The sequence below is a fragment of the Eptatretus burgeri genome, chromosome 1 (genome assembly GCF_056783735.1).
Source record: "Eptatretus burgeri isolate ZD-2024b chromosome 1, Ebu_testis_v1, whole genome shotgun sequence".
In the NCBI taxonomy this organism is placed as follows: domain Eukaryota; kingdom Metazoa; phylum Chordata; class Myxini; order Myxiniformes; family Myxinidae; genus Eptatretus; species Eptatretus burgeri.
In genome coordinates, this window is record NC_140961.1 from 163,729,413 (window position 1) to 163,743,675 (window position 14,263).

Here is a 14,263-nt window from a genome sequence, read left to right on the forward strand (position 1 = left end):
TTATTTGTGTCATCTGTTTCACAACAATATTGTGTTGTATCACCACCAAGATTTTTCATAATGAGATGATGACGTCTTAATGACTTAATAGCACCTAATTGGTCAGTTTGATTACAAGGAATGATTAACAACATTCCTTGACCTCGAAAACATTCCTGTAGCAACTTAAAACCTAAACATAGCATTCTGTGATCATATTTTCCAAATTTGTTTGTATTATCATGTAATCTATCTATAATTCCAGTAATCTGTGTGTGTGTCTGTCTGTCTGTCTGTCTGTCTGTCTGTTTGTTTGTCTGCGACTACCGTTTCTCGACGACCGCCTGTCCGATCTGATTGAAATTTGCCAGGAATATTGCCGGGGCCCGGCAGATGTGCCTTTTCGAGGTTTGATGTCAATCGGACGAGCGGTTCCCAAGTTACGGCCATTTTATTGCTTTTTTCAGTGTTGAAAAGGTGTATATATGGCAGCTGAAGTGTCGTTCCACCTTATCACCTTATCATGCCATTTTTTTCTCAGAATAATAACAGCATATTAATCATAATCTATCTATAATTCCAGCAATGTGTGTGTGTGTCTCTGTGTGTGTGTGTCTGTCTGTCTGTCTGTCTGTCTGTCTGTTTGTTTGTCTGTTTGTCTGCGACCGCCCTTTCTCAACGACCGCCGGTCCGATCTGATTGAAACTTGCCAGGAATATTGCCGGGGACCCGCGGATGTGCCTTTTCGAGGTTTGTTGTCAATCGGACGAGCGGTTCCCAAGTTACGGCCATTTATCTGTCAACCAATGACAAGACACGGTGCTATGACGTCACGAATGACGTTACAATTAATGATTATTTATTTGTTTATTTTTGCACGATTGATGGTCCGATCTGATTGAAACTTGCCAGGAATATTGTTGGGGACCTGCGGATGTGCTTTTTCAAGGTTTGATATTAATCGGACAAGCGGTTCCCAAGTTACGGCCATTTATCTGTCGACCAATGACAAGACACGGTGTTATGACGTCACGAATGACGTCACAATTAATGCTTATTTATTTATTCATTTGCACGATTGACAGTCTGATCTGATTGAAACTTGCCAGGAATATTGCTGGGGACCCGCGGATGTGCCTTTTCGAGGTTTGATATTAATCGGACGAGCGGTGCCCAAGTTACGGCCATTTATCTGTTGACCAATACCTGCGAGAGAGGGGGATGGGAGAGGGGGGATGAGAGTGAGGGCGAGAGAGAGGGGCAACAGAGGAGGGGGAGAGAGGAAGGGCGAGACTAGGGGGAGAGAGGGGGCAAGAGAGGGGGGAGAGAGAGGCGGGGCAAGAAGGGGACGAGAGAGAGGAGGCGAGAGAGGGGGGATGAGAGTGGGGGGGCAAGAGAGGGGGACGAGAGAGGGCTGCACATACTGGCACGCACCTACGGGCCCGCCCCTACGGGTCCGTACTAGTTAAGCATAATGACGTCATAAGAGACCCTTCTGGCAAGCCAATTTTTTTTGGCGCATGGCGTTTTCTTATCAAGTCGCGGTTCTTTGGTGAAGAAAACGGTGCTTTTGTCCGCCTTGTAACGATTTTTTTCACTTCGGTAGCTCACTATAAATAACACTGGTTTGCTTAAAATAATAATGACAAAATTTATTACTTACTTATCCTCTTCATCCCAATGGGACATAAGGCTGCTACGACCTTTCGCCATTTATCTCTATCCTTCATTACATTCTTTGCCTCACACCATGATGGACCCATCTCTTCCAGATCAGCTACCATAGTCCTCTGCCAAGTTGGTTTTTGGCCTGCTTGGTTTCCTCCTTCCTGACGGTGTCCATCTCAAAACAACATTCGGAATTCACTGGAAGGTATAACACACTAACACCAATGGAAGGTGTAATATACCAACATCGCTGGAAAGTGTAACATACCAACATCTCTCCCCGCCCCCCCCCCCAATAGACCCCCTCAGACCACGATTTTTGTTTTACTGGTGTTACTGGTGTGAACAATCTTTGGTACATAATGGGTGATGAAGGTTGTGATCAAGTTTCATCGAAATTGTGTGCGTGTGTCGTTTCTGAGAAGAAAGCAAATACCTCTTTAGGGGTGGGGGGAAACTCCCTGTAAACTCCCTCCACAGACCCCCTCAGATCCTAATTTTTTTTAATGCCATGAACAAACTTTGGTACATCATGGGAGGTGATGACGGTTGTGATCCAGTTTCATCAGAATTATGTGCGTAGTTTCTGAGAAGAAAGCAAATACCTATTTTGGGGGGCAACCCCTGTAGACCCCCTGAGAGCCTGATTTTTTTTTTAATGCCATGAACAAACTTTGGTATAAACACGGTGATGAACGTTGTGGTGAAGTTTCGTCGAAATCCATAAAGTTTCACCATCACATAAGCTCTCCAGAACGACATTCCAGGTGAGCGAAAAATGAGGAAACATAAAATATCCAAGGATTAGGAGGTTGTGATGATTGGAGTCCATTGGTTATATAATAATAATAATAATAATAATAATAATAATAATAATAATGATAATAATAATAATAAAAAAGATGAACCCTGATAAGATTGAGTAATGTTTCAGCTCCGTTTAATAGGTTAAGGTCATTTTCAACGCTGAAAAGAAAGTACAAGTGGTTCGAGTTATTATGCTTAAAATGTTTGAGAAGAAGGATTAATATATGTGGAAGGGATTTTTAACTCTCCTTTACTCTCATCAGGTACCTTCTAACAAAGAGCAACATCGACGGGTTCATCGTCTCAAAGGTAAAACACCTTTTCTGGTTCTTGGTCATAAAAAAAGGTCTTGGAACAAATCGATGATTTCACCTCGAGCTTCTACAAGAAGTGTGCTTTGGTTTTGTAACTCAGCAATGATCAAGTCGATATCGTCGAGTTTTGTATCAAGTTCATCGGTAAAAGGACGTTGCTGATGAACAAACACCGTTTGTCACTTCCAAATCATTCCATACAAAGTTGGGGGATTCTTTGAAGGACATGATCCAACGCAGCGATGAAGTAATAACTTTGGAGCACTGACTTTTATAAAGAGTGTGTGTGTGTGGGGGGAAAAAAAGAACAAATAAGTATTTGTAGATCTGGGTGTGTTGTGTGTTGGGAAAGGATTAACATTCTCGAAAGGATTAAATAAATTGAAATATTTAACACTGCAGAGGGATATATGCTTACCTGTGTATATATGTATATGTATGTGTGTATATATGTATTGGTGTATATTTGTATATATGTTTACGTGTGTATATATGTATTGTGTGTATATTTGTATATGTGTTTATATATGTATTTGTGTATATTTGTATTTATGGTTACGTGTGTATATATGCATACGTGCGTATATAAGTATACGTGTGTATATTTGTATATGTGTGTATATGTGTGTATATATGTATGCGTGTGTATATATGTATGCGTGTGTATATATGTATATGTGTGTATATATGTATTGTGTGTATATTTGTATATGTGTGTATATGTGTGGATATATGTATGCGTGTGTGTATATATATATATATATATATATATATATATATATATATATATATATATATATATATATATATATATGTATATGTGTGTATATATGTATGCGTGTGTATATATGTATATGTGTGTATATATGTATATGTGTGGATATATGTATGTGTGTGTGTATATATGTGTATATGTGTGTATATATGTATACAAGTGCACATGTATAAGTGTATTTGTGTATCTGTGTGTATATATTGTTACGGCTGTGGAAATTCGCATTACACCATGAAGGGCCCGTAGGTGAGAAATCTCTAAGTACATGTGTAGTTTGCCCCAAATCCGTTGTCTAGAGGGGGTTTATGTGATTCATTTGGGCTGCGACGCTTTGAGATAGCCGTTTTCTGTTCTATCTTTATTTTGAACCAACCACGTCTCAACTGCCATCACACAACAACCACCAACCACAATGCCGCTTCACAACAACCACAACCACACCTGCCTCTCAACAACCACGCCATCCTCACCACTCCGCCAGTAACCGTCAACATCTCCACGAACACAAAAGGGGAACAACAGCAACTCCCACCCCGATTTCCCTGGTAAACAAGAATGACGGTTGGAATTCAACTCCCACCCGGATTTGTCGAGTGGAATGTCCCCCCCCCCCCCCGCGTGCCGCAAAGGGAGGGGTGGGGTGCCGTGGAAATAAAAGGGCGCACGGAGGCGCCGCTGCGAGGAAGTCAGGTCAGAGGAGGTCAGGTCAGGTCGGTCGGTGAGAGTGTCAGTGTCAGTCGGCGGTTCATGGTCTTCTGCCCGTCTGGGTCTTGGAGAAGCGGTCCGTAGAGCGACCCGCTCGTTGGAACTTGCAGTTGGTGGAGAGTCCGGACGTCGCGGAGGGACGCGGACTGGAGGCGCCGCTCTGCCAGCTGTGTCGCGCGGACCTGTGCGTTCGTACAAGGAGCGCCGGAGAGAGCTCGCCCACCATCGCACCGCGAGGGTGCAGGTAACCTGCAACGGTCTCGTGGGACTCGTTCGGTCTGCCAAGTCCCATGCCATAAAGGCCCACGGGCCCCGTCTGCCCCCTTGTTTATGAGGGTGGCTTCTTTCCTTTGCTTCTGAGTAAATGTGTGTTGGCGCCATCTGTAAAGTAGAACTGTGTAAGTGTTGCTGTGTGTGCGCGTATTCGGTTTAACTCTTGCTTTCACTTTATATGTGCATTTTGATTATTGTGGCTGTATATACGTGCTTTCCGTGTGCCGTGGAATAAATGTGCATTGTGTTGAACTGTTTTCCCGTTCCGCTTCGTCTCCTTCCTTTTAATTGACCCTCCATCCTGTTTCACATAAAGGGTTTGTAGTGGGCTTAATACGCCCGATAATTAATCGGAACCGTTGAGGCCGATGATAACACCGCTCGGTTATCACTGTAGCACGGAACGGACCGCTTAAGCGGTTCGTGTCCGGAGTCGGCCTGTGGCGTGGTGCGATCGCCCGGTCGACCATTCGCGCAGGTACTTAGGCAGATTGAATTTAGCGAGCAACCCTATCCTGCGCGTGTGGGCAATTGGCACGATAGTGGTGAGGTTAAACCCCCACCCGTGACTAGCTCCCGGCGTTGGTCCGAGAGGGTCACGACTGAATTGTCCGTCCAGTGGGCGACGTGCCGCGATTCGAGTCACGTGTCCGTTCGCACGCTGGCGGGCGCGATTTCGCAACAATATGTATACGTCTGTACATGTGTTTAAGTGTATATGTGTAAATGTGTGTTTATATGTCTACGTGTGTATTTTTGTATATGTGTGTTTATATGTATACATGTGTATGCGTGTATATGTGTGTATATATGTATATGTGTGCATATATGTATACTTGTATTTGTGTATATATGTATATGTGTGTATATATGTATATGTGTGTATTTGTGTATTTGTGTATCTGTGTGTATATCTGTATATGTGAGTATATGTGTATTAATGTGTACGTGTGTATATGTGTGTACATATGTATATGTATGCCTTGGTATCTGTGTATATGTGTGTATATATGTATATGTGTGTATTTGTGTATTTGTGTATCTGTGTGTATATCTGTATATGTGAGTATATGTGTATTAATGTGTACGTGTGTATATGTGTGTACATATGTATATGTATGCCTTGGTATCTGTGTATATGTGTGTATATATGTATTCATGTGTATATATGTATGTCTATATGTATATGTGTGTATATGTGTAGATGTGTAAATGTGTGTATGTATGTGGATGTGTTGGTGTTTTTGTGTGTATGTGTATTATATGTGGATATATGTATTCGTGTGTGTGTGTATGTGTGTATGTATATGTGTATATGTATCTATGTATATTTGTGTACGTGTATATACGTGTGTATACATATTTATTTCTACATATATATATATATTTATTTATATATTTACACATGTACTGTATATGTGTATGTATTTTTCTATTTGTGCATTCATTAAGTGAATGGTACTCTTCACATCTCCCTTTCCATGTGGATTGTTTAAAGCAACAAGTGTTGGACAATATGTAGTCAATCAACTTCTGGTGATCTGATTGAACTCTCCCAGTAACTCAGTCACGAAGGTTATTGATCCAATAGATCTGTCGAAGTGTGACGACACTTTGCTTTTGCAAAGTGGTTCGTGAAGTGACTGCCTTGGCCCTGGTGACATGAAGCAGATTTTAAACAAGGTTGTTGTGGAACACGCGGCCCGTCCCCTCCGCCCTCCCGATGACGGTGACGGAAGCCGAGTTTGTTAGATCGACGCGTGTGAGGACAAAAGTGCGAGTCGTCATGTGAGCCCCGCCTTGTGCTCTCCTCCCGAATTGGTCTCAAACTTTGTCGTCCATCGCGTTGCGGCATGAGTGTTGTGGAAGGTCTGAACCTGGTGTTCTTTGGGGATGACCATGTTTACCGTGTGGGAGAGACCCTGTCAGGAGCCGTTCAGTTCCGACTGTCCGGCCCTCGCAATTTCAAAGGTAATTGGCACATCAAAATGGTCGATCGATCGGGACAAATGTTCCTTGTGACTTGTCCCGTGGGATTGATGATGTATTATAATGTGTGTTTCGGGTTCTCGTGTGTTCAGGGCTTTGCTGTATCCTGGAAAACCTCCGGATGGAATTGTTTTTCTGAGCCTTTTTCTTATTCGTCGATATATTAATTTGTTTTTTGTATTTTTGACCTGAAGATGTTTTTGTTATTTCCTTGGTCGAATACCAAATTCCTTATGTGCTGAGGATATAATACATCATTATGTTAGACTTGGATCATACATAGGATGAACTGTGGAGGTGGGAGAGGGGGGTGGACTGTGGAGGTGGGAGAGGGGGGTGGATTGTGGAGGTGAGAGAGGGGGGTGGACTGTGGAGGTGGGAGAGGTTGGTGGACTGTGGAGGTGGGAGAGGTTGGTGGACTGTGGAGGTGGGAGAGGGGGGTGCACTGTGGAAGTGAGAGAGGGGGGTGGATTGTGGAAGTGGGAGAGGGGGGGACTGTGGAGGTTGGAGGGGGGAGCTGGGAGAGGGTAGACAGTGGAGTCAGAAACACATTTGGTCCTTGGTTAAGAGCTGTGGTTACGTTCTTGAAAACCATGACGTTAAGTGAAGCGACATTAAATGGATGAATTTACCTCATCAAAATCGATACTAATAAATGTAAGTGTGTGTGTGTGCGTGCGTGCGTGCGTGCGTGCGTGCGTGCGTGCGTGCGTGCGCGCGCCTCTCTTCCATAACTCCAAAACCATTAAACCTTGCAACCTGAAACTGCATGCATATGAAGCTAAATCTAAGGAAGTGTGTGAGTGAAAATTGGGTGTTACAGTTTGTGTCCTGATCGGGATGCACAGTGGGCAGTTGCTACAAGGTAGAGGTACGTAGACAGCACACACGGACGTGGTTCATATGGGTCGATTTGGATCTGTTAAGGGATTCACCATGGGTGCATGTGCATGCCTGCATGTCTGGTTACGGGTGCCGTGGTGGGAAAGTTTCAAGCCATATTTCATGGTGATGATGGTTGGTGGAGGTTTTAACTTTTAACCTCAGCAGCATATGAGCAATCTTGTTTTCTTTTGGCCTCATGTCGCCATTCTTAGGAAAAATGTTCCTTGTTGTCATTGATGCATTTTCCAAGTGGATTGAATGCTCTATCATGTCTACCAGCACTTCTGCTGCCACCATTGAGAATTTACGTGTCATGTTCGCTACTCACGGTCTACCTGATGTGTTGGTAAGCGATAATGGTTCGTGTTTTACATGCCAGGAATTTCAGGAATTCATGAGGTTGAATGGTATCAAACATGTCAGTTCTGCTCCGTTTAAACCCTCTTCTAATGGTCAGGCAGAGCGTGCTGTACAGGTTACCAAGCAAGTGTTAAGGTGTGTTACTTAAGGTTTGCTTCAAACGCGTTTGTCACACATGTTGCTAGGTTGCAGATCCAGACCACATACCATAACTGGAGTACCTCCAACCAAATTGCTGATGAAGCGAGAACTCAAAACTAGACTTTCTCTTGTTTATCCTGACATCAGTGAAACTGTTGATAACAAGCGTCAGAGTCAGAAATACTATCATGATCGCACGGCCGCATTGCGTGACTTTGCTGTAAACGATGCTGTTCATGTACTGAACCATGGCCGAGGAGCGAAATGCATGCCAGGTGTTGTTATTAGCAAGGAAGGAACTCGTGTTTTTTTGTGTCGAGGTGAAAGATGGACGTACAGTTAGGAAACATGTGGATCAGATTAAGCTGCGTTATATTGAGTTGGTGGTTGATGCAAATCCTGTGATTCATCCAGTTATTGTTCCGTTGTCTGAGAATGCAACTGTTGTGTCCGAGCCTGCATCTGAAGGTGTCAGTGATGTGTGTCTACCCGAAGTTTCTGTACCTGTACCCGCTGCCAGTCCGGTGCGTTTGTCCATGTCACCTGTAACAACTCCTTTGCGTAGGTCCTCCCGTGTATCTAAACATCCAGACCGGTTGGATTTGTAATTCAAGGGGGAGGTCGTGTGATGTATCGCCCTCCCTTGAGTTTGATGTGAGTGGTGTGCGCATGCGCGACACATGGGACCAACCATGGAGCTGAATGTTCTCAATAAAACCTTCGTGAAGTTGAACGCATCGTGGTCAGTCTGATCGTTTGTACATCACGACATTACAAGTACGATACTGTGGTGTCGAGAATCATTAAATCTTCCATCCGCACCATGGATGGAAAGCTTAAACACATCGAAACGTTTAGACAGGTTTGCTATGTTGTTTTAAGAGATGGTGTGACGCAGTTAAATGTCTCTCTTGTGTCCAAAACATCAAAACGTGAACATAGGATTTTTGCGGCAACAGAGAGGCTAATATGCTATGAGTGCGGAGCGTACGACCACACAAGGCAATATTGTCCTGATGTGAAGAAAACGTATGCTACGGTAACCAGAGCAGACCCTCCTGTGCACGTCACAGAGAACGTTGAAAACGAGTCACGTGTAGAGCAGGAGTCTGTGCCGGAACGCCAAGGTACAGCTCAGAAGGGTGCTGATAAAGTTCATATGTACAGTATAGATAATGATGACAACAAATATGGCGGTTAATCGTGTCAACGATGAGTCAGCCAATGTACCTGTGGGTTGTGTAAACGACGCAGAAGAGGAGTCACAGCCTGCAGAGGAAATGATTGTGGACATAGTTTTACGGAAGCCTTTGAAAAGGTCCTTTTTAAATACTGGAAAGGAGGATGAGGGCAACAAGGTGTTGATGGTGCAAGTAGAAAACACTCCTAATGATGTTGATAGTGAGCAAGGTGGTGAGAGTAGGGCTGAGATCATGCCCCCTGCTCATGATTTAAACAAAGGGATTTCTGAAAGCAGACATCAAACCTGCAAAAGCAAATTAGTCACTGATGGTGATATTCGTGGTGATGTCTCCACCCTCCTGCTTGAGGAGAATGAGGATGAGGAGCCTAAATTATACGATGATGGAGCAGGTAGCACAGAAGCAAAGCTAGCTGCTGAAACGCAATTAAGTGATGATGATGAACCAGATATAATGGCTGATGACCTTCCTTCCAATTGGCGAGAAGCTTTGGGTGCATCTCAAGAGGAAGATGAGCACTCTGAAGTGGCTTAAGAAAACATTGTTAGGTTTCTGAAAGAAATCTTTCGACAATGCAATGTGCGAATCAAAGATCATTTCCCCAATATTCTGGCTTTCATTTCAGCTGCAAAGCCTTTGCTGCAAGGGAAGGACCTTAAGGAACCTGAATTTCAGCGCTTAAGGAAAGCTGTTACAAAGGCAAACAAGGAACTAAATGAGGAAAGTGACTTCATTCCACAAAATAATCAATAATGGAATTGAGCATAACATATCTGAATATAAATGGAGGTCGTTCCACCTTACGGAAAGTACAAACCCTTCAAGCAAGAGAGGAAGCAAAAGCTGATATTATTTTATGACAAGAAACCCATGCTATGAATACTCAGGTAGCTGATTGGGTGAAGCTCTTCAAGGGGCGGTGGTAGTTTAGCGGGTTTCCTACACCTCAAGCTGGTGTTGCCATCTGCCAAAGTCACAGGTTGTGTGCTCATCAGGTTTCCTTCAAAGAAATCTATAAAGGGAATTTGATATCAGTAGAGTTTCTTTACAACACTCAAAAGATTGTTATCCTCAATGTGTATGCACCAAGTGATCCCATGTAGAGGTCAGGTCAGGTATGGGAGCATGTGCCAGAACAGCGCGTCAGAACCAGAACATGTAGAACATGTAGAGAACATGTGCCAGAACATGTAGAGGAAAATCTTCTTATCCACACTACGGGACAATGTAAAAACTTTGGATGCAACTGCTTTTATTTGTATTGCAGGAGGTTTTAACTGTACAATTTGTCCTTAAATTGATAGGATTGGCCATGAACCACATGTTGCTTCCACAAAAGTGTTAGAAGACACCGTCAAAAATTACCGGTTTAAGGATGTGTGGAGGTCACAACATCCACTTTTACGTTGTTACACATGGTGCAGATGTAATGATGGCATTATGTCAATGGAAAGACTTGACAGGTTTTACGTAAATAAGCTAATGTTAAATGTTGTGTCTTCGACTCAAATTGTGCCGACTGGGTTTATTGATCACAGTCTAATCTCAATGTCTTTCAAATTACCCTTTCCACCCTGTGGTAGTGCTTATTGGTCTCTCAATACTAGTCTCTTACAAGATAAGGGTTTCAATGATGCCTTTCGAGTCGTGTGGGAGAAAATTCGGTCTTCTCGATTTGATTTTGATAGTCTTCAGTTGTGGTGGGATATTGCAAAAACCCAAATAAAAACTTTTTGTCAACAATATTGTCTATATAGCACCAAAAGGCAGTCAATATCAATTGACCGGTTAAAACGGAAATAGTATTCTGAGAACAAAACAATGATGAGGTTGGGAAAGACATGCGTGACCAATCAATATGGGATAAGAAAGCATTGCTGGAGGAGATGGTACGGCAACAAGCAATAGGTACCTTGGGAAGAATGTGAATGAGCGATTTAACATTGGATATGCCAAACAAGGACTTCTTTAAATTAGATACCTCTCTTAAAAGGTCACAACAAATTCACAGTTTACTCACTCCCAATTGGTCCCTGGTAACCTCTCAGCAAGCGATCAGGCGTACACTGAGGGATTTCTATTCTAACTTGTATTCTCCTCGGAACGTGGACAATGAGGTGATGCAATAATTAATTGCTGGGCTCCCGAATGTCAAGGAGGATGAGCAACACGTGCTTGACTCCCCAGTTTCGGCAAATGAACTTGAAGCAGCTGTGAGGAGCCTGAAAGATGGGAAAGCCTCTGGAATAGATGGCTTGCCAGGGGAATTCTATAACTTTTTGGAACATTGTGGGACCTCATTTACTTGACGTTCTTGATGAAAGCATACGTGATGGAGAACTTCCGGTGTCCTGCAGAAGAGCGGTCGTATGTTTACTGCCAAAATCTGGAAACCCTCAACTGGTGGAGAACTGGCGACCGGTGTCTTTACTGTGTGCTGATTATAAAATTCTCTCTAAAATACTTGCAAATCGCATGAAAACTGTTATCAGTTCTGTTATACATCCAGACCAAACTTATTGTGTGCCTGAAAGATCTATCCACGACAATATATTTTTGGTAAGAGATATTATTTCATGCAATAAGCACCTATGTGATGATTTTGGATTACTGTTTCTTGATCAAGCTAAGGCCTTTGATCGTGTTGATCACAAATACCTTTTTTCTGTTTTGAAGGGAATGGGTTTTGGTGAAACTTTCATCTCTTGTGTAAAACTCCTATATACCTATATACCAACCTGGTAAAATACGTTGATGTTACTTGATATGTGTATGTTTGTAGATGATTATGATTGCTATGTCTGCTAGCAGTCGGGGACTAGACATGAGGCATCCAATATGGCGGAAAAATCCAAAATGGCGTCCAAGATGGCCGATTTTTGGCCACTGGAAAGTTGTTCCCTCCGATGTGGGTTCTAATATGTCTAGTTATAGGTTTTTGGGTGTGCTGAATTCGTTTTTATGCTCTAAAATGCAGTATATCTGTCACAGAGACGTCTGCGGGGGTCATGCTCTCGCGTTAAGAACTAGTTCTTGCAAGTCCGAAGAAGAATTTTGAATATTCTCGCCCTCATTGATATCAGGTGTTGATTCGATACCTATGGTATTTGACACCGCAATTGGTAGTTTTCGCTCTTGCCGATTCCAACGTGCCCACAGATGAGCGAGAAACGATGGCAAAACTGTTGCATCAGACACTGAGACTACCTCATGATCAACTCGGCTCAGGAAAGCCAAAATTTCCGGCCGTGGATGAGAATGAGAGTAGTGACCTGTGTCTCAGCAGTTTCATAGATGACGACTTGTGGCGGTTATTCAATCTTCTTCAACTATATGATGTACTAGATGTAGAATTGATGTGTGAGCCTGCAAGCACATGGCCAGAAAGTGATTGTTACCAAAAATTCGTAAACTATGTGCACAATGTTCACGTAGTTAACGACCTTGCAGAGCGTAGAATTAAGTTGATTTCAGATTTTTTTTGACAAAACGAGGGATGAACAGCAAAGACAAGCTTTGCTTCAAGTGGTTGGGTGGCACAGGCAGAATTATGCTGGATACACGAAATCCACTCTTCAGAAAATGTAGATAACTATATGAAGCGAAGTGTGAACATTGATGTTTTTGAACTATGGAAATTTTAATTTGAAATGTCGCTCCAGCCATGTATGCCATGCCATGGCCAATATTATTGATTATCGAGGCTGATAGGCACGCAGACATGAATTCATATTAGAACATTCATTATGGCATTAGAATACCAGTAATTCGTGTATATACTGTACATGTTAAATAAATACATGTTTGACCTTCGAATATTTAATTGTTATTTTCTGATATCAATGAGGGCGAGAATATTCAAAATTCTTCTTCGGACTTGCAAGAACTACTTCTTAACGCGAGAGCATGATCCCCGCAGACGTCTCTGTGACAGATATACTGCATTTTAGAGCATAAAAACGAATTCAGCACACCCAAAAACCTATAACTCGACATATTAGAACCCACATCGGAGGGAACAACTTTCCAGTGGCCAAAAATCGGCCATCTTGGACGCCATTTTGGATTTTTCCGCCATATTGGATGCCGAGTGTCTAGTCCCCGACTGCGAGCGGACATAGCAATCATAATCATCTACAAACATACACATATCAAGTAACATTAACGTATTTTAGCATGTGTAGGAGTCGATTTATGTGTCAAAACACGAAAAAAGGCCTCCATTTTGGAAAAAATAGGCGCTGGCGGCCATTTTTGGGAGGAAAATTCTAAAAATCGGCCAGTGGGGTTTTTATCCATATTGGAAAGCAACGACGGGAAGCCAACTTCACTAGCGCAAAAAAGTTGCAATATGAAACACCCTAATGGGTACCTCTCTCACCTGTCATCGCACTTCAGCAAAAGCTTTCTGCGACTCATTGGGACTGTCTCAATCGGTCAATTTCCTGACGCGGATCTCAACCAATGTTACTGCATCTCTTCTGGATCTGATTTTGACAAATTTCCCTGACAATATCTGCTGTTCTTCCTTCGCTCCAATCGGTTCTTCTCACCACATCCTTGTCAAAGTGGACAGCTCACTGGCTGTTATCAGAGAACCACCTCACCACCGTCGAGTCTGGCATTTCACTCAAGCCGACTGGCAGGGTCTCCAAGCAGCTATCACACTTATAGAGTGGTCTCCTATCGCTACTTTCTCCAACATCAACTCGTACTGGGAATTCTTTCAAAGAAACTTGCTCTCTCTCATGCACAGATTTATACCCTCTTGTCTTCAGTTGTCCTACCCTTCCTCCCACCCTTGGTTTACTGAAACTTGTGGTGAGGCAGTTGTCCTGAAACAACTTGCCTTTGCCTCACTGAAAACAAACCCAACTGAGGGTAATCTCAGTCCCTTCCATAAAGCTCGGAACAAGTGTGTATCTACCCTCAGGAAAGCCAGAAAACAACATCTTTCTCATCTCAAGTCTGAACTTTCAAACCTCTCTCCCTCCTCAAAATCCTGGTGGCGTCTAATCAAATCTGTTTCTGGTGTATGTTCCCCTCCATCCCCTCCCTTACGTCAAATGGCTGCACTGCTGATACCGTACGTGAAAAGGCTGAATGTCTAAACTCGGTGTTTACAGCTAAATCTTGTGTCCAAAACCCATCGCTTTCTCTACCCA

The 14,263-nt window shown here is 43.0% G+C and overlaps 1 protein-coding gene across 6 annotated transcripts in view; it reads left to right on the top strand.

Annotated features, from left to right (window-relative positions):
- The first annotated feature begins 1,789 nt into the window (after nt 1–1,789).
- LOC147035913 (arrestin domain-containing protein 1-like) overlaps nt 1,790–14,263 on the top strand; it is a 102,914-nt gene continuing 90,440 nt past the window's right edge. For 2 of the 6 annotated variants that reach the window (XR_015049834.1, XM_085848273.1), the window contains exon 1: nt 6,242–6,492. Coding sequence is in view for 3 of the 6 variants with exons in the window: in XM_085848273.1 (XP_085704399.1) it covers nt 6,375–6,492 (118 nt within the window). In the remaining 3 variants the exon portion in view is untranslated. Of the gene's footprint in view, nt 1,853–2,717; nt 2,764–6,239; nt 6,493–14,263 lie in introns of those variants that run through there. The other 4 variants (XM_085848288.1, XM_085848279.1, XR_015049852.1 and 1 more) reach the window with 4 other exon arrangements.